The sequence below is a fragment of the Marmota monax genome, unplaced genomic scaffold, assembly GCF_021218885.2.
Source record: "Marmota monax isolate L192 unplaced genomic scaffold, Marmota_monax_Labrador192_F-V1.1 WCK01_AAM20220418_F8-fsc00190, whole genome shotgun sequence".
Taxonomy (NCBI): Eukaryota; Metazoa; Chordata; class Mammalia; order Rodentia; family Sciuridae; genus Marmota; species Marmota monax.
Window position 1 is genome coordinate 1701421 of NW_026693010.1, and position 17767 is coordinate 1719187.

Sequence of the window (17767 nt, forward strand, 5' to 3'; positions counted from 1 at the left end):
GTGGCTCGTGATTGTGTGCCCAGCCAGACTGCGGCATTTGTGCCCAGCCAGACTGCGGCACTTCCCCAGCAGTTCCCCAGCTCTACTGGTGTCTTGTGTGAGACTTGTGAGTGTAACCTGCCTCTTGGCCACAGTGAGACGTGGACTGATGGTGCTGGAGTGTGGGCCTGAGCGCTGCTCTAGGGGCATCAGCAGCATGTGTCTGTGCTTCATCAAAGCTGTGTGAGACAGCTGCCAGAAGCCTGTTACTTTTTCCTTTTACAGATTTTCTAGAAACCACTTTGGAAACATTTTTCAAGAATGTGCTTTGTAGCCAAGTGCCATGGTGCAGGCCTGTAATCCCAGAGGCTCCGGTGGTTGAGGCAGGAGGATCAAGAGTTCAAAACCAGCCTCAGCAAAACTCAGTGAGACTGTCTCTAAATAAAATACAAAATAGGGCTGGAAATTTGGCTCAGTGGTTGAGTACTTCTGAGTTCAATCCCCAGTCACCCCCACCCCCCCAAAAAAAAAGAAGGAAAAAAACCCCACAAAAAACGTACTTTGTTTCTCTGCTAGTGACTGGAGTGGTCAGTCTGCTGCCAAGGCTGCAGTAGGCCCTGGATTTGCCAGGCCAGGAGGTCTGGTGTAGCCATGTGGCAGGGCTGACTGTCCCGCTTGCTTGGAGTGTCACAGTTCACAGGGAGCATTCTGACTTACCAGCCACAGAGGTGCCAGGTCATCTCTCCTGATGCTCCTTTTCAAAAGTTCCCCTGGAGTTAAGTGATTTCTTGGATTTGCTGTCTGCTGCTGCTCAGGGTAGTAATGGGCAGTTTAGTTAGTCGGGCTCAAGTTTAAAGCAGTTTTCTTTACCGAGTTTATTCTCCATGTAAATCCTAAAACACAGGACAGAAAGGCCTTTTCATAAGCCTCATTTTTAAGATTCTTTTTTCTTTTGTGGCGTGGGTTCATTGTCTAGTGGGAGGTATTCATGTTCTGAGCAGTTGGGACTTCAAAGGAATATTGATTTATATCTTTTCTGCTTTTGCTCCCAAATTCTTCTACTTTTTCTCAGACTTAGGTTTAATGTGAGGTGCTCAACTTCTGAGTGCTTCCATTATGACGTGAGCCTGCATCTGTTGGGTTGTTTGGCCAGGCACTTGCCTGGAATGCTTCTGCATCTCCTCCAGCATGAACTTGATCTGTCCAAGTTGTAAGGAGTAATACTGAAGAAGCGTTGTCCACAAACCTTGCAGTCACTGAGACCTAACAATTTCTGCTCACTGGGCTCTTGCTCTGCGGCTTACCGAATGTTGTTATTCTTCCCCAGATGAAAACAAGCCCATCTGGATGCACGCTGAGGAAAGGGAAGAGTGCAAAGTAAGGCTGGTTGAGCGGAGGGGTGTGGGTGCTCGGCCCTCACAGCCTTCATGTTAACTCTCTGTTACGGTTTAGGGAAAGCAGAAGGACGGGTCGTCTTTTGGAGAGTACGGAGGCTGGTACAAAGCCTGCAAAGTTGACAGGTGGGTCTGGTCAGCCAAAGACCTGCACTACAGAGAGGTGCTGCAGGGCTGTAGGAGCAGCTTGGGAAGGTCAGATGTGGGGATGTCCCCAGTGTTGGGTAGTCCCAGATTTCCCCCAGTTCCATTCATGAAATCCCACCATCTCTGCTAGTGGATTATTTGTATGCACACAGCCCACTATGGAAGAGTGGGTCTGCCCACTGCTGCTCTGTCAAGGAAAGCCACCCAGTGGAAGGAAGTGTGGGACTTAAATGAGGAGAACAGCACTGAGGCAGCCTTGCAGCTCCCAGGGCGGATGTGCAGCAGATCTCAGAAGGCCAGCACTTGGAAAGCCTTCCCCAGCTGCTCGGGGCATGCTGATACACGCCCGCTTTGCCCTTGTGGCTCTGGGGGTGAGTCTCCCAAGCCTGTGGTCCCCTGCACTCACATGCATCAGGGCTGCCATGGCCCATCAGAGCAGTGCCCCTCGTCTGCTTCTATCTCCCTGTCTCAACTTCCTCCTTCTCGAAGACTCGGCTCCCCTCTTGTCTATTTCAGGAAAATAGACAGTACATGACAAGCACATCTCTTCTTCCTACCCCCTGAGCACTGGTCTTACAGATATGGGAGTGTACTGGAAAGGCCCAACATTGATGAGGGAAAACAGCTCTCACAGTACTCATCGGTACTGCAATGCTGCGGGGTTTGCTGACATAATAGACCTTCCTGTTAGGAGTCCAACTTGTCTGCAGTCTCCTCTTGCTTCTTTAACTCACACCTGTCATTAGCTGATGAGCCTCTGATGAGACAGGAGGTTATGACTGCAACATGACAACCTGCCCTCAATCCTGCCCAGCACAGGCTGAGCTCTGTTTCCAGGGGCATGTGCTGACCCCTGAGTAGGCCAGCTACATGCCTCTGTGGTGGCCAGGGGCCCACCAGCAGCCAGGCCCTGGATGGCTTCAGCGTCTGCCTGGTGTGAGCTTTGCTGGAAGCAGCAGGGTCTGACGGTGTTGGCAGCAGGCCTATTTGGGCTGGGAGTGCTCTTCAGAAAGTTGCGGTTGAAGGAAGAACATGTCCCATGGCGTCCCCTGCCAGCAGACTGTGGGTGACTCCTGCTTGCCCTCTGTGCCCAGGGCACTGACAGAGAAGCAGGCTGTGCAGCGGGAAGGGAAGCGAGGGCCTGGAATATGGCAGTACTCATCCGTACTGCAGTGCTGCGGGGTTTTTCTAGGTTGCCTACCTGTGATGGTGGCCACCTAAGCCATGTCCGTAATAGTGCTGCATGTTGTATGCTTTTTTTTACAGCCCAACTGTTACAACTACTTTGAAAAACCTTGGAGCACTTTACCGACGTCAAGGGAAATTTGAAGCTGCAGAGACATTAGAAGAAGCTGCCATGAGGTCTCGTAAACAGGTGGGTCATCCTGCTATCAAAAGGAATGGAGTACTGACAGCTGTGGCAGTGAGCTGTGAGACCTTCAGCCCTGAAGGACAGATGTAGGGTTCTGTCCAGGTGAAGCAAGGCATTCAGAGCAGGCAAATACTCAGAGGCAGAAAGCAGAGCTGGGGAGAGGAGTGGAGCAGTTGCAGTGGTAAAAGGCCCCTTTTGGGGTGGGGAAAGTTCCTGAAGGAGATAGCACAAAGCTGACAGTCACTGGCACTTGCCTACCTCTGGGTTACATACATTGCGTCTCTTTTTAAAGGAGTTAGATGAAAAAGATGACTGCTTCATAGTTTTTTTCTTTTTTAACCTGTTATGAAATCCCCTAACTGTGCACACTAGAGATGCCTATGGAGAGCAGCCCCGGTGTGTGCCCTGCACGGATTGGGCCATACACAGATTCCAGGGAGGGCGTCCCTTCGAACTGCCCCCTCTGTGGCATGGCTGCTGTGGAGGCTGGCTGTCCTGCAGTGGCAGCCGGCCATTGTCAGAAGGCTAATAGCTTGGTTGGACCTTCTGCTACCTGATTAGTGGGGATTCTGTAAAGAAGCCCTTTGCTCCTCATCTAGGGATAAAACAACAGTGCTGAGACAGGAAAGATGCTTGTTCGTGCCTTTTAGCCACCAGTTCAGGAGTAAGGCGTTATTTTTATGCAGAGGTATGTGTGTACGTATGACCGTGGCAGTTTCTGTTTTGTATTTTTAGGGTTGGGGGACAGGTGTAGGTATTTTTTCTCTGACTGGAATACCTGTAGGCTATTTTTATAGTTGTGGGTTTACAGCCACTATTTTGCTGAGTGACGTGTCCTGTAGAGTAGTCTCACAGGTGAGGAGAGAGGACAACATACTTGTGAGTGTGGGCAGAAGCCTTTCTTCCCTGCCCTGCCCTAACCATGCTCCTCCTCCTGGGCCCTCTCCATTTGCAGCTGGTGTGCAGAACGCTTCCCTGTGTGAAGAGGGGTCCCAGGTGGGGCCTGGGGCAGGGTTGATATTAGTCCTGTGACAGGTGGTGGCACTGGGGTTAGGCGACATGTGGTGTGTTTGGAGTGTGGAGCTGGGGGCTGAAGCAGTGCAGAGAAAGGACCTGGGAATGCTTCAATCCCTGTCTCCTCTGGGCTTGTGCCTCAGAGGGAAGAAGCCACAGAAGGCAGGGAAGGGGCAATGTCCACAGCAGGACTCCAGACTTGCTCACTGTGACCCAGGCTGCAGGGGGGGCCATGGGGGTCTCCTGCTGGGACTCCGTGCACTGGGCCTCATGCAGACACCAAGGAGGGGCCATGGACAGGAGAGGATGCGTGTTCGTCCGCTGGTGATTCCCTTTTCTTATTTTGGTACTGGGGCTGGAGCCCAGTGCACCACCACTGATCTGTGCCCCCAGCCCTTCCTATTTTGTATTTGAAGACAGTGTCTTGCCACGTTACCCACCTTGGCCTCCAACTTGGCCTCCAACTTGCGATCCTCTTGGCTCAACCTCCTGAGTTGCTCATCACTTCCTAAGCTGTGAAAAAGTGCTTGTAAAATATACCTTTTGAGAGTTAGTGGCTGGTTGAAAAAAATTTCTATCAAGAATAAATTTAGGGGCTCGCCTGGCATGCGTGCGGCCCGGGTTCGATCCTCAGCACCACATACAAAGATGTTGTGTCCGCCGAAAAACTAAAAAAAATAAATATTAAAATTCTCTCTCTCTCTCTCTCTCTCTTTAAAAAAAAAAAAGAATAAATTTAGGGGGAGGGGCTGGGATTGTGGCTTAGTGGTAGAGAGTTTGCCTAGCATGTGTGAGGCACTGGGTTCAATTCTCAGCACCACATATAAATAAATAAAATAAAATTCATCAATAACTAAAAGAAAAATAAAAGTAGGGGCTGGGGTTGTAGCCCAGTGGTAGAGTGCTTGCTTAGCATGTGAAAGTCATTGGGTTCCATCTTCAGTACCACATATGAATAAATAAAATAAAGGTATTGTGTCATCTACAATTGGAAAAAAAAAAAAAAAGAACAGAAGTAAAGCCAGGCACAAGGGCACACACCTATGACACCAAGGACTCTGGAGGTTGAGGCAGAAGGGTCACAAGTTCCAGGCCAGCCTCAGCAACTTAGTGAGACTCTGTCTCAAAATAAAAAATAAAAAGGGTTGGGATAGAGCTCAGTGGTAAAGTTCTCCTGGGTTCAATCCCTGGTTTTTTAAAAAAACACTTATTAGTTTTCAAGCATGTACCTGAGACACCAGGTGTCTCCTAGCATCCTGTGAAACTCCTCACACCTGAGGAAGTATAGGGCTCACCCTAGTTCTCCACCTGGATTGTGTCATGTTTCAGACACTTGACCCCATCTCTCTCAGCCATCCTTCCATCCTTTTGAAGCATTTCAGATAATTTGTAGGTATCCGTACACTTCCTACTGAATGTTTCAGTATAAATCATTACCTAGAGCTCAGTATCTGTTTATAGCTTTCTGCCTCTTTTTTTTTTTTTCTTTTGTACCAGGGATTGAATCCAGGGTGCTCTACCACTGAGCCACATCCCCAGCCCCTTTTATTTTGTATTTTGAGACGGAGTCCCCCTAAATTGCTGAGTCTGGCTTTGAATTCACAATCTTCCTGCCTCAGCCTCCTGAGCTGCTGGGATTACAGGTGTGTGCCACCACACCCAGCCTCTTTACAGCTTTTAATTTGAAGTGGACACTCAGTGTACCGCAGTCCTGAGTTGTGGCATTGTGGACACTGTGTAATCCCGACCTGTCACATCATTAGGAAGTCCTCCCCTGTGCCCTTTCCTGATTTTTTTTTTTCCTCCTGATAATTTACCAACTGGTCTTTTCTTGAAGTATCTGAGAAACCCCTGCTCAGACCTGCCTGCTAATGGGTCCCACGTTTCCCCTGCCTGGCTCACAGGGTCTTGACACTGTTCACAAACAGAGAGTGGCTGAAGTGCTAAATGACCCTGAGAACATGGAGAAGCGGAGGAGCCGGGAGAGTCTCAATGTGGACGTGGTCAAGTACGAGAGTGGCCCTGACGGAGGGGAGGAAGTGAGTATGAGCGTAGAGTGGAACGGGGTAAGTACAGCGCACAGCCAGCTGCGCGGAGCTGGCGGGCGTGCTCGCGGCCCTCTCCGTCTCCTTGCTAGGCCTTTCCCTCTCCTAAATCAAGTGCCTGCAGCATCCCACAGCCTCACTGCTGCTCATACTCCAGGCCCCCGCTTGCTTGCAGTGTAGCCTCTTGAGAGCCCACGGGAGCTGCTTGGCTTACCCCTGAGCTCTCCATGCTGACTGAGTGTCCTGGCGACTCAAAGCATTGGCCATACTCAGGTCTCGTGTCACCCCAGGAGTCGGTGTGGCAGACGACTAACTGGCTTCTCTAACTTGCCTGTTTCACTGCTAACTCAGTGCTCCCAACTTCACTGAGCTGGCTGCTCTGGATGTGTTAGAATTAACCCAGGTCATCTTCAGAGAGATGGTGGAACTTGTTTTTAGAGAAGAACAGCTCATGGACAAAAGCATCAGGGTGGCCACTCCTCCCACTGACCACCTTAGTCCTGCCTGCCAAGTCTTCACTCTTGGGGCATCTGGCGATCCCACTCTTCACTGTTGCCTGTCTAGCTTCTCAGGTGGAGACTGCTTGTGTCTGAAACAAGCAGACCCCTGAGAGCTGCACTGGCTGGCTCTGGGGAAGTCCACTGCCCAGTCTACCCAGGGTTGCAGGGAGCATGTGACCCCAGCTGCTTTTCTGTACATGGAACTGGTGTCCTCGTCAGCAAGGATTTGCCATCCATGTGCACCATCGAGTTTTTGAAGCTGCAGCAGTGGTTTGATTAGCTGCCATTGTGCAATTTTGTTAAACTGCAGTTTGGGGCTTCTTATGTCTGTCTTATAAAGAATCCATTTGTTCTTCAGGATTTTCTTTTAGCTGTAGCAGATTGGTAGGAGCTTGCATCGCAACTGAGCAGTCTGGAAAGTGGAGCAGCCAGAGTTTCAGGGAGAATATTCTCTCCATTGTCCTAACCTGGCAGCTTCCTTGCTTTGGATCTTTCTGTGCCAAGACAACCAATCAGCATCTGCTTTGACTGCTGAAGCCCAGCTGGGCAGTGGTCCCAAACTGCAGTGAGGACAGGGAGTCCTCCTGCCTATGTCTGCCCTGTTGGAGCTGTGTACTGTACTCTTCTCGGCTGCTCTGTGCCTGCATGCTTTTCCAAAGAGGGACCTGCCTGCTTGGTCTTCAGTGCCTGCCTGCAGAGTTTGACTCTCTTGTATGAAGTTCTGGAGGAGTTTCTCTTGAGACAGTATTTCTAGGTCCATGTCTATATGACTCTTGTGGCAGTGAGACTGTGACAGCCCAGGGCTCCACCATGTCTTCAGGACGTGCTGGGGAAGGAAGGGGGGCTTCTCTTGTCTACCTGGGAAGGGGCTTGGGTACCTTCCCAGCTGGATGTGGCTGGAGGTGGCCACATGCTGGGCAGCAGCACCCCCACTGTCTCTTGTCCCGTTTCCTTTCTCACTTTGGATACATTATCACATAGGACATACCTGTGTGGTGACTTGGGGCTTTACTTTCTAAGTAGCACACTTGACTTCCAGACAGCGGTGCCTCAGGGCGCCAGTTCAGAGGTTCCTGAATGGGGCAGGGTGCCCTTCTTCCTATGGAGTGGCCAAGGCCTTGAGACCTGGGATGGCTGTGGCCTTCAGACTGCTCTTTGCAGCATTGAGCTCCCCTCCCCGGGCTTTTGATTTGCATTTTATTTTCAAATTGTACTTCCATTATTTTAAAGAGGCAGTGAAGGCCATGTGCACACTCAGGCATTTCTTTTGTCAGCTGTGAGAGGTGTGGTTACACGAGGAACGGAGTTGACTTGGTTCAGACCTGATCACGCTGCAGCCCAGTGTGTTCGTCTGTCTGCACCAACGATCAAATGGTCTCTCCTGCCGGCTATAAGTGAAGGCTTCCTCGAGGTCACACAGCAGGCCATTTGAAAATCTGGCAACCACTGTGTGCCTCAATATTTTTTTCAGGATTATGCATTTGAGATAAAACAAATAAACTGGGTGTTGAGGCAGATGTCAAGAGTGCACCTGTCACCTCTTACCTCAGATTTCAAGACTGCACCAGTCACCTCTAACCTCAGATTTCAAGTTTTTATTTTAAATTGTGATTTTGCATAAAATTTTTTAATTTTTAGAAAAAGAATTTCTGTATCTGATAATGGGTGGGGTTGATGGGGAGGGAACCCAGGCTTGGCACATGCCGGGCCAGCGCCCCAACACTGAGCTTCACCCAGCTCCTCAGTGCTCTTCACAACCTCGGAACCCGCCACATGGGGGAAACCATGTGTCACTCTCTTGGGTTGTGGCAGCTTCAGAGCCAGTGCAAGGCCTTTTGCTTAAGTGACAGTGGCCATTTCCACAGGACGTTAGTTTTTCTCAGTATTCAGAAGTGGCATAGAACAAAGGGTGCCATGGTCAGAGACAAGACAGACGGTCCTGGTCATTGCCCCTGCGCTCCTGTGAGTCCCCTTAAGCGGGGTCATGTGAGCAAAGGAGAAGGCCAGCAAGGTCATTGGGATGCTGAGGACTTGGGGAGCGTGGGTGTCAGTACTGAACACTGGGGTCACTTGCTGAGGAGGCACAGCTCTCTTCTCTTGCCTGTGCCCTGCCAAGGCTGCGACTCCCTGGGGCTCCGAAGGCAGCTGGGGCTCCTGAGCCCCCTGGAGTGAGCACAGCTGCCCCCGTATGGGAACCCTTTTCTCGGTGAAATTGAGCTTCCTTGGCCTCTGTCCAGGGGCTTTGTGTCCTGTGAAGTGGGTGCTTCAGTCACAGGCACCACGAGGCCCTTCTGGGCTGTCCTGGGTCGAGGTCTACTGAGCCAGTGTCAGGTTGCGCTTCCAGCCCCCTGTGCCCAGGGAGCCTCCTTCCCCGGCCTGTGCTGGTTCTGCTGCCAGCTCAGAAGCTGCCCTGGCTGTCTCCCATCTCCCAGGCTGTTCTTTGCTGAGATTTCACTACACTGAATTCCTCTTACCCAGGATTATTGGGGAAGGTAATAATGGTTAATTAGAAGTAGATTTTTATTTTTGAAAAATTACCCTAGGAAGACAACTAGATTATACCAAAAGGGAAATTTAAAACCTGCAGCACCTGCAGCCTCCCTGCTCAGAGGCCCCCTGTGTGACTCGAATGTCTTCATGGCATGTAAAGAAGTGTCAGGATGCAGGGGCCTCCTAGTTCCCAGTCCGTCCCAGTGGAGTTCTGTCCAGTCTCTGGGTGATCACCGTCCTTAGGTGGCACGTGCAGGGTGGGGACCAACCCTAAGGGGGCAGATGTGCCCAGCTCTGGTCCAGCCCAGCCCTGAGTACCAGCTGCAGACCTGGTTGCAGGGCTCATAGGAAGTGGTGGCTGGCCTGCATGAGTGTCACCTTCCTCCCCAGCAGCTGCAAGCGTGTGTGTGCGTGTGCATGTGAGTGCGTACCCATACCCTGAGATCCTTCTGGACCCTGTGGTTAGCCTAGGATCAAGCTTGGGGAAGGTGAGCACCTTCTGTGGGCACAGTGGATGGCAGGCACAGAGCACCAGCCTCCTTTCTGTGAAGAGCAGCGGGAACTTCTGATTTATTTCCTCCCAGCATTCTCGAGGCTTTGGTAACAAGTTTTATTTTTCCATTTTAAAGATGAGAAAGATGAAGCTCGGGCTGGTTAAGTGACTTGCTCAGCGTGAGCCCCATGGTGAGTCAAGTGGCTGGGGACAGGCCTGCGTCTGGGCTCCTGTCAGATGCGGTTGTCCTCGGGCCAGACCCAGGAGGCCTTCCTGCCCGTGGAAACTCATTTAGGATGTCAACTGCATGTTTAAAATGTGCTGTCGACTTTTAAAATCAGTAGTTCTTAAGTTCTGAAATGTCTAAGATGTCAGTGTTTTTAAGAGAGTGGGAGTCCAGCCTGACTTGGGGAGCAGTCACAGTGTGGGGTACCAGGAGAGGCTTAAGAGGGAGAGCTTCCCAGGAGAGGCCCAGGTGGTGGCCTTCTGTGGCCAACGTTTTGGTCCCAGCAGATGCCTTCCAGTGCCAAGTCTGCTCAACGTAGTTACTTGTGAGAACTTTCACAGTGGGCCTCAAGGAGATTTCTGACTTGCCAGCCCACACTCCTAGAATGCTCCCTTTACTCTGACGACCATCAGGAGTACCCACCGATATTCTGTAGGGTGCCCTGGGGCTGGGCACCTGCTCTCTGCGGGGCTGGTAGAAGCAGGTGGCAGAGGCAGTGCCCAGTGCTGAGGCTGCACAGTGCTGTGAGAGCCGTGACCTAGAAGTACTGTAACCAAGCTGCGCGGAGCGCGATCTGCTGCCCTGTCCTCACCGCGGGTTCACGTGGCTCTCTCTCCTTTCTGTCTGACAGGCCTAGCCGCCCGTGTGCCTCTCACACTGCTCCTGCATGACGGGTGGCGCCTTCTCCGGCTTCCCTCTCTCTTCAGTGCTGCCCGCTGTGTCTAGCAGCCCCTAGGAGCTTGTCAGAGCTGCACCTCTGTGACTGGCCATTCCTCTTGGTGCTGCTGTCCTCTTGGGGGCTCCTGATTTCTGTATACATGTAGCTTTGCCAGATATGTACTTAGTAATAAGAACTGTATTAATAAAATCCATTTACTGTGTAATACACAAGTTCAAAAATTAAGAGCGATTAGCTGTTCACTCTGATTCCAGGTAGTTAGAAGTGTCGCACAGGAGTTACCATGGTGGCATGACGGTGACCTGTGGACAGTGGCGAGCTGTAGGAGTAGGGCATGTGCTGCACGTCCCCCTTGTGCTAGAGGCCTGGCGGGGCCCTGCAGGGCCTCCAGGACACGCTGCAGTAGTTTGCTGTGTAGTCTTGTGTGAAGTTTAGCGATTCTGCTCTGCTCTACTAATCCTCAAGTGCTCAGTGACGTGTGTATTTGTGTCTTTCTAACTTCTAATAAACTCACTCCGGCTGACCTGTGTCCTGCGTCTGTCTGCTGGGTCCATGAGCGCCGTGCTGCAGAGCCCCTGAGCCACGGGTCCCTTGGGTCTCGCCGAGGGGCTGTTCTCAGAATAAATATCGCTGTTCACACACATTTCCTTCTGTGTCTGATTTCTGTTGGGTTCTGCCAGGAGTTCATTCCTAGTGTCTGAGCTGGTCACCGTGCCAGGTGGTCCCTCTTTACTTGCTTTCTTCAGGGTGTCTGAGGATGTTTAGTTATTTGTAGAAAATGAACATTGCATCTAATTTTCTCACTACATTGATACCGACATTGAAGGAGACCTTCTGTTTGCTGGGTGCTGCCTGTAGCTGGAAGGGTCCAGAGGATTCACTGTCTAGACCAGATGTTCACCTGTTTATTGAACACGGGATTTGATTGTGGTGACATTCCTCGAAGCTGCCCTAGTTTCCTAAAGTGTGTGTTGTCTTTGTCTCAGGGCAGCAATCTAATTGTCTTGCCTTGGGGAATGTGATGGCTTGGTTTCTGTGAGCTGCTCCGCACTCAAGGGGTCTCACCACCATTGGCTCATCTATAATGAAACTGCACGTGGATGGATTTCTGTGCCCACGGCCAGTTGGTGGCTTCTCAGGACTAGAATGGCTGGGCTGAGCTGGGTGGGCTGGGTGGGCTGGGCATCCTGGTCTGCCCCCAGCTGGGCCTGGGGGGGGGTCCTCCTGCAGCTTCACATTTGTTCACGTTTTTTTCAGGATGGCACTGGATCTTTAAAACGCAGTGGTTCCTTTAGCAAACTCCGGGCCTCCATTAGACGCAGCAGTGAGAAGCTGGTTAGGAAGCTGAAGGGAGGAAGTTCACGAGAGAGTGAGCCAAGGAACCCCGGGTAACTATCTCCCCAGCCCTCCTGCCCACCCAGGTCCTTGCTCCTCACTAGGCCCCCCGAGGCACCTCCTGCTTGGGCCCAGATTCAGCAACGGGGAGGGGTTTAGTAGGTTCCATCTTTGTCAAGATGGAAATAATTGTAAAACTTCCTGTTAGAGGCCCAAAGGATTGATGCCTTCAAAAGAAATTTGTGGACTTCGATTTTGTTACATGTTCAAAGAAAGCCTTTGCCGGGAAAAGTGGGTATTGAATACTACAACACTGCGAGTTTGGAACTTGTTACCCTTGATAGGCATTACTTTTTTTTTTTTTTTTTTTTTAATTAGCATTAGTTCAAATCCTTTAAAATTTTAATCTTTCAAAATCACGTTAGCTATGACTACTTTAACTCTCATGCAGATATCATTATCAGGAGCAAAAAGGGTTTTGAAAGAAGGGCTGTAGTTTTATGGCTTTTAAAAAAAGTTTGTATTTTCATACTTTCAGTTTCTATGTGCTTGAAGAAAGGCGTAAGTCATGGGTCTTGGAGTCTTCTCTACAGTCACATCCACACTGCCAGTTTTCAGCGGGGCGTAGTGACACACACCTGTAATCCCAGGAGCTCAGGAGGCTGAGGCAGGAGGATCACAAGTTGAAAGCACTTAGCAAGATCCTGTCTTAAAATAAAATATAAAAAGGGTTGGGCATATGCTCAGTGGTAGAGCACCCTGGGTTCAGTGCCCACCACTGTGGGGCGGGAGGCGATCCCACGTGAAACCTTCTGTGGTCGAAATTTTGGTCAGCTCAGGGCCGTCAGTCCACCGGGGACCTGTGAGAAATGTCAAGTCCTGTCCTTTTCAGCTGTTTGTTATTTTGCCCTTTAAAACCATGTCCAGTCTGATCCCCTCAGTGGCATTTAGGACCTGTGCCCGAGACCCTGCCATCACCCACACCTGGTGCCTCCGTAGCCAGTAGAGGGTCTGGCCAGAAGGTCCACAGTGGCCACCACTCTGTCTGTGCTTGGCCTTCTTGGCCACTCTGTCCCTCTAGGAGTCACTCCACTTGAGGGTGAAAACTTCTGGTGGCTTTTGGGAGCTGGGTGTCCCTGGGCAGAAGCAGTGCTACGCTGCTGTGGGCCCCTCAGGAACACCGTGGGGGAGGTCAGGGTCCCTGCAGCTGGTGGAAACTGCCCGGGCCCTGGCACAACGCCCCTGGCTGGCCAGGTGCAGTGCTGCCGTGCTCTCTCACTTGGAAGGTGGCCCTGGACTGCCTTGGGGTGAGGTGTCTGATTGTTCCCAGACCTGGAGTGACAGGTCACACAGAGTGACAGGTACACCGAGTGACTCTGGAACGGCTGGATGTTTGCCTTTTTACGACGTTGGGAGGGGCCGACAGTGCCCCACAGCTGCTGGGTCTGACCCCGCAGGGGGACCTTTCTGAGCAGAACAATTTGTGCATCAGAACACCCTATCCAGGGTTTTAGTTCCTCAGAGGGAGGCACCCTGGCCGCTTGAGGCTCTGGACATTTTGAAGGCCTTGGTGTGCACACCCTAGTTCTGACTCTGAGCCCTGGGACACGGCCACACTTCCCACGTGAGAGCAGTCAGCATCCTTCTGTTGCTTCCAAGACCTGGCTTCTGACATGCTGAGTGCGGCCGCCCTGCACTGTGTCCAGTGCTGCTGCAGGGTCAGCCTGAGGATGGCAGTGGTGTCTGTGCTCACATAGCCCAGTGCGTCCTCAGTGGCCTTGGGGCTCCCATCCCATGAGACCACAAGGCCAGTGTTCTCGGGCACCTCCCATGGGCTGCCTGGCCTTCCCTGGTGTCCTGCTGTTGGCTTCTGGGGCCCCAGCACCTGCTTTTCTAGCCAGTGCTTGGGTGGGGCTGAGCCTATTGGCCTGGGGCTGCCACAGGAGTTGCTGACTGGATGTTCCAGGAGCAGGCTTTGGTGGCCCACTGCTGAGCTGGACTTGTGTGCCATCGTCCTGATGCCCCAGAGTGAAAGACAGAGTCACTGTGAGGGGTCCCGCCGCTGCTTTCATCCTGCAGAGTTGAGGGAGAAGGCTGCATTGCCTTCTTAGAAGAAACCAGCTGGCCGCAGGGAGAAGAGAGCAGTCGAGCCTGTGGACAGGGCTGAGCTGATGTGGCTGCACTTGGTCTGGAGTGGCCTAGGTAGAGGAGAACTAGTAGGGGCCTCTGGCAGCATCCGGGCGGCTGCTGGACAGTCCGTCCTGTTGGACACCCTGGATGGGTTCTGCTTGGGGAAAGGTAAGCTGTGGTCTGCGTGTCACTGTGTCAGCGAGAGTTGGCCCACAGCTGTTGGCTGGGCACCCTTGTCCTCTGTGCCCCCAGGCTCACTGGTGTCCCACGGGAGCACTCCAGTGACCTCAGCACCGCGTCACTGTGCGAAAGTGGAAGTGGCTTCGTGTCCAGAGGTGTCCGTGAAGGAGGTGAACAGTGCAGTGATTTTTGTAGCCTCCGTGATCTAAACCCAGGCTACAGGTCATTCCCTGGCCTACAGCTCAAGTACTGTAGTCATCAAACGGTGGGGAAAAGTGAATGTATATATAAATGGCTGTGTTTCTTTACACGTAAAGCCATAAAATTTGTTTTAAATGTTGGTTTTCTGAAGTAAGAAATACTGCCTTCAGAGTTTTTCTTACTGATGATAAAATTGCTTTTCCTAATATATAAAAAGTATGAAATACAGAACATACTCATGTGTCTGATGGATGTTCACAGTGAGCTCCATGTCTGGCCTGGGTGGGTTGAGCCCTGCATGAGGCCCCCCAGGCCTCCAGAGCCCCAGGGCAGGCATGGCAGAGGGGCTTGGTGTGTCCGAGAACCATGGGCTCTTTGTTGGGAGATGCAGGAAACTGGGCTTTTGTCTGGGGCATAAAACAGCAGGGACTTCCAGGGAAGGCCCAGTCCCCAGGGACCCCAGTGTCCTGCTGGCTGGTTGACATGCTGATCCATTTGTCCTTGCATGTCCGCGTCGGTGTCGCAGCATGAAGCATGCCAGTTCTCTGAATGCTCTTAACGTGGGTGGCGAGGCTGCAGAAGATCATTTCCAAGTAAGGAGCCTTCCCTGTCCTGCCCTGGCCGCTCAGCGCCGAGCCGTTCTGCCCATGCGGCAGGGATGTGAGTCGGATGGCCGGCTGTGCCAGCCTGCTCTCCCTGCTCTCCCTGTTGGTTGTGTGAGCCAGGGATGCTCAAGCTGCGAACACCCACGGGAGAGGGGTTAACCCAGTGATCTTGCACGTGGCTTGACCTAGTTCAAGCGATTTGTTCTGGTAGAGTAATGTCAAAGCTCGACCGATTCTCACGTGAGGAATCATGATTTCAGTCTCTAACTGGTTCTTTGCCTAGTTGAGCTGTAACCCAGTCCTCTAGATGGCCAGCACCAGGTGGCACACGGCTGGTGTGCGTTTGGACACTAAGATGTCAGTGCCTGGCCGCGGTCTACACCGCAAACGCGCAGCGCACTTTGTTTCATCTTGGCGCTCGTTTCTGTTGGCCTCTGTCTGCATCAGAAGTGACCTTTTCGATTTTTGTTTCTCTAGAACATCTGGTGTGGCCATCTCTTGGGGGCTTCAGAAACTGGCCCTATTGCTCAGGTCCCCAAGTAGACCTGGCAGCCCCAGTGGCCTTGACTCCCTCTGCTCAGAGCTCATCCACAGTTGCTGGTTCCCAGGCACCACACCTGGAGAGCTGGCAGCCCTTCAGTGGTCACCGACAGGAGGGCCTGGCAGCACCTGGGAGGCACTGCCCAGAGCTTCCCCAGGGCTCCAGGCAGCCACTGGAGGACACTGAGCACTCCTGGCAGTGAGACGGAGAGGTCTCAGTGCTGGGGACCACCCCACAACTGCGCACTGCTGTGGCCCAGCCCAAAGGCTGTGGTTGATGCAGACCTCTAGCCTCCAGGTCTGAGCACCGGAGCTGAAGAGCTGAGGAGTAGGCCAGGCCTGGGACCCCACGGAGCTGGCGCCATTGGGGGTGCTGGTTAAGCATGACGTTTTGTTTTCTTCATGCAGGAACGAAGTAACTGTTTGGCAGACTCGAGAGCTCTGAGTGCCAGCCACACTGACCTGTCCACTGAGGGTCGGGACAGAGCTAAATAGAATCCCCGAAACTAACGGAGCACTGAGACCCTCGCAGCCCTGGTGGTGGCCGAGCTTTCTTTCCTAGATAGTGACGGCCAACCTCAGGGGCTGCCTTTAGAAAAGAGTGGGCAGCCATGCCCAAGAATTCTGCATCTGGCGCCCGAGAGCCACCAACATGAGAGCCGGACACTCCTGCATCTGTCTGTCTCCCTCTTGCCCTGATCCCAGGCCTCTTTTAGACTTTGATACTGTGACAAGTCTGTAATGAACCAGAGACACAGAGGACGTCCTCTCGGAAGGGAGCTCAAGGTAGTCTGTTAGAGAAACCAGTGCAGGAGAGACGCTGCCGTGGCAGGGAGGAGGCTCGTCAGGCTCTATCTCGCGGTGTTGCCTCAGGGCCTCTGCAGGGCCAGCGTGGTGACTGACAGGGTATGGTCCCAGCCCTTGCCTGCTGGCTCCTTCAGCTCCTTCAGCTAAGCACCTTGACACCTTGACACGTGTCTTTCATTTTTGAAAAGCTTTTGAGGGGTGGATTTTTCAGGAGAACCATTCAGGCAGCGTGTGAGCCACAGGAGGCTGTGAACCCACGGCAGCTGGCAGGTTCAGGGTGCCGGGTGCCAGGTGTATCCCAGGCTGTGCAGCCTTTGCCGGGACGTGGGGTTTCAGTGCTCACCTCGCAGCAGCCACGGCCCTAACTTGTTTGCTTCTAGCTACCTTGAAGCATCCCTTTGCATGCTGCTGGGCGAGGGGCTGGTATGCTGGATGTGGGCTGCTGGGGCCCACGTGCTATTCTTGAGCCAAGGGCCGGAGATGACAGCAATGGGGGTTTTTGCAGCAGCTGGACTTGAGATGTCTTCATGTGCCCTGTGACTGGGTATCAGTTCTGGTTGCCAACTGTGGCTGTGGGAAGGGTGTCTGCTTCTGGCAGGCCCGCGTGTGCCCCAGGGCTCTGGCCAGCCTTCCTTCTGTACTGCCGTATGGAGGCTGCTGGCTAGGTTTGCACTGTTGCTTCTGAGGGGTCGGGAACTAGTTTTCTAAATGCTGTCTAGTGAGGTTTAGGACAGTCCATAGTGTGACAAGCTGCTCCCCACACAGCTACTCAAGAAAAAGGGAAGCTGCAGGCCCAGCTCCCTCCACTCCAGGCTGTGAGCACCCAGAGCGCAGAGCCCAGCCCAGATGGCCTTGGGCTGTCTCTGTGGGAATGCAGGTGGGGGGGGCAAAACCTGTGGCACCCAAGGAGCCACACTTCAGTCACAGGGGGAGCTGCATGGGATCTGGGGCAGCAGGTAGCCTGTCTCCAGTGTGGTCCTCTGCATCTTAATGCTCTTAGGAAAGAAGTGGCCACGTCCCAACTCCTCAGTGTCCTCGTTGGTGGAGACAGGAACCTAAGTGAGAGTGGCACTTGTCTCTTCAGTCTTTGTCAGTCCCAAGTTAAAAACCAATCTAAGCCAGGTGGTGCACACTGGGGATGCTGCGCCAGGAGGATCACAAGTTCAAGGCTACCCTGGGCAGTTTAGTGGGACTGTGCCTCACAAAGGCTGGGTGTTGCTCAGTGGTAGAGCGCTTGCCTTGCCTGCCCTGGGTTCTACCCTCACCACCACCCAATAGTGGCAGGAAGGTGGAGCAGGTGGAGCCCAGGGCCAAGTGTGCTAGTCACTGCAGGGACCATCCATAGATGTTACAGGAGAGCTCCCAGGTGGGCAGCACAGGGAGGCAGAAGCCAGACCTGGGGCTGGGCTGGGTCCTCCCAGTGGTCCTGGTGTTGACAGGGTTGGAGGAGATTAAACCTGTACCTTACTTTTTTCTTAAAAGAATTAAAAAAAATAAACCCCTGCATCTGGTGTGAAAGCTGTGAGGGGCACCATGCCACCAGGAACTCTTTTGAGTTCACGGAACACAGGCAGCTGCAGAGGCTGTCTGTGCCTCGGGGTCCGGGCGTCCTGGGTTCTGGGGCTCACGT

At 52.7% G+C, this 17767-nt stretch overlaps 1 protein-coding gene across 26 annotated transcripts in view; it reads left to right on the forward strand.

Annotated features, from left to right (window-relative positions):
• The window catches only part of Klc1 (kinesin light chain 1), a 56047-nt gene that overhangs the window by 34652 nt on the left and 3628 nt on the right, over positions 1-17767 (forward strand). For 3 of the 26 annotated variants that reach the window (XM_058582245.1, XM_046453035.2, XM_058582255.1), the window contains exons 10-14: positions 1307-1356; positions 1432-1499; positions 2787-2895; positions 5811-5972; positions 11597-11727. In XM_058582245.1, coding sequence (XP_058438228.1) covers positions 1307-1356; positions 1432-1499; positions 2787-2895; positions 5811-5972; positions 11597-11727 — 520 coding nt within the window. The other 23 variants (XM_058582250.1, XM_058582256.1, XM_058582251.1 and 20 more) reach the window with 14 other exon arrangements.